The sequence below is a fragment of the Eupeodes corollae genome, chromosome 1 (genome assembly GCF_945859685.1).
Source record: "Eupeodes corollae chromosome 1, idEupCoro1.1, whole genome shotgun sequence".
Taxonomy (NCBI): Eukaryota; Metazoa; Arthropoda; class Insecta; order Diptera; family Syrphidae; genus Eupeodes; species Eupeodes corollae.
The window spans coordinates 63,180,767-63,183,133 of NC_079147.1; the positions used below are offsets into that span (position 1 = coordinate 63,180,767).

General features: G+C 34.6%; 1 protein-coding gene across 1 annotated transcript; it reads left to right on the plus strand.

Annotated features, from left to right (window-relative positions):
* The first annotated feature begins 1,144 nt into the window (after window positions 1-1,144).
* On the plus strand, window positions 1,145-2,016 carry LOC129942115 (uncharacterized). The gene has a single exon (XM_056050926.1). The coding sequence runs from the start codon at window positions 1,306-1,308 to the stop codon at window positions 1,807-1,809; it is 504 nt and encodes a 167-aa protein (XP_055906901.1). The 5' UTR covers window positions 1,145-1,305; the 3' UTR covers window positions 1,810-2,016.
* The last annotated feature ends 351 nt before the right edge of the window (window positions 2,017-2,367 follow it).

The following is a 2,367-nucleotide window of genomic DNA, read 5'->3' on the forward strand; positions in this document are numbered from 1 at the left end:
GAATAATACGAATATGTTTCAAATGGTCTTCTGGGGTCGATGAAGCGATGCAAATGTCATCAATTTAGACAATTACGCAATCTAAGTCTTGAAAAATTTGATTCATGAATCTTTGAAAGGTTTGACTAGCGTTACGTAGTCCAAAAACCATGACATTAAATTCAAACAGACCAAATGGAGCTGTAATGGCCGTTTTTTCGCGATCCTCTTTGGCGATTGGTATCTGATTATATGCACGTTTCAAATCGATTTTTAAAAAATGAGCCGCAAATTTTATGATTGTAATCCTGAATATGTCGAATAGGATACCGGTCAGGTATGGTAACAGCGTTAAGGCGGCGATAATCACCACATGGTCTCCATTTACCTTTTTCTTTTTTGGGAGCCTTGTGAAGGGGTGTAGCCCATTGGCTGCTATTTGGTTGGCAGATGTTTCGTTTCGACAGTTAATCGAATTCGGTTTTCGCTATATTGTACATTTCAGGATTTAATCGGCGAGGTTTCGAAAAAATTGGTGGGCCTGTTGTTATTATGTGATGCCTTACTGTTGTTTCTGACAGAGAAATTGATGCTTTGAATGGTTGTGTTAACTCTTTGTATTGTTCTAACAACGACTTGATATTTTGTGGTAAATTTTGTGCGAAGGTAAACATTTTTTCGATTTTTTTATTACATGCAATTGCACTTACCCCAAGTCTCCGCAACAATAAACATCCAATCCATTTTTCTTCTAAGTCCGAAGTCGATTTGAATGATTTTTGTCCCGTATGTTTTGATTGGAGTTCCATTGGCAGCAAATAAGGAATTTCTGTTCTCTGGTTTGTCATGTTTGGTGGGAGGTAAGACGGAAAAGTCTGCACCTGTGTCAACGAGATATCCTTGGTTTGTTTTTCGATCTCGGATAAATAAGCGACGGCTTTCATTTCTGTCAGCTCTGTGCATTGTCGCTTCCGATGACAGAACCTCCTGTAGTTTTCCGAGAGGTCGAATTTTTTGAATGGTTAAACAAATGAATGATAATGATAATATAGGTTTAGCTACTAAAAATATATTAAGGGAAAATGGTTGAATCAAGCGTAGCTGTAATGTACTTGCGAGATACGAATATAGCAGACTCACAGAACTATAACTCATCTAGATTTAGACGTATGTAAGAATTTAAAGTAGTTAAGGATTTTTTTTTTTGCAAAACAGTTTTCTAATTTTTCGTTCAAAATTGTCCCTGTTTTAACTTTGATTTCTATGCTAAAAGTTAGGATACTTTCAAAAACTCTATAGAAATGTTCTTCTTATGATTTTCTGATTATGGAACCATCAGCATCAAAAGAAACCAGAACTTCTAAAAGGAGTAGTATTTTAAAGAAGCATTCAAGCCCTGAAAAGAAAAGATCCGACACTGCCACAACCTCCACTGGTCGAGTAACAATAAAAACTGCTCGTTTTGATGAGGATAACATCAAGGAAACCTACCGACCTATTAACAAAGAGTATGGTTTTGATAAGATAACTGAAGCAAAGACACCATTCGAAAGAGAACAATTACCAATCGATGCGAAAAAATTGAGGAAACGTTTGAAACCAATCACTGATGAAAATCTATCAAGTTCTTCATTCATTAGTGAAGCTTATTCAACTGAAAGCAATAAAAGTAAAGTTAGTGCAACGATAAGTTTTACATCTGGTGATTTTATTTCGTTCAAAGAAAAACGTCGAAATCATATTAGAGCTGAGTATAAGATTGCAAAGCAAGCTTTTGAGGAAGAAAAAATTGATGATGACCAACCTACCACCAGTCAAGGATACGTTTAGTTAGAAGCATTTTCAACCAATAAATTAGAAATAAGAAATAAATAAAATCGTCAATATTTTTTTGAGCATAAAAATGAAATTTTGAAAATTCTTAGAAGATATTCGTAAATATTTTTGGTCTTCCGTCTTCCATGTTGCCGCGGTTTTGAAATGTGCACTGGTAATAACTAATTTTAAGAATCTTGGGCTTGCATACTCAACTAGATGATATTGGTTATAAAGAATATTTGCAAATCCAACTTGTTTTGGATTATATTCCAAGTTCTGTTGAACTTACCTCAAGGCTGATTATGATTTAGTGGCATGGATCATTTCGTAAAATAAAATAAAATTATGATGATCTAAGTGATTTCTTTTTCTGCAAAAGCTATTGATTTCTTATAATAATGTCTGCTTTTTGATTGTAAGGTATTTTGTTTGTTTGATCAAACCCTCCTTCTATCATCTCAACTTTGGGATGAATGTCCCTTTTGATCAGTAGTGTTTTCGGAACAGCACATGCTATTACGCCAATCTCTTATGAGTACATGTCCCAGAACCTAATGCAAGATTTTAGAA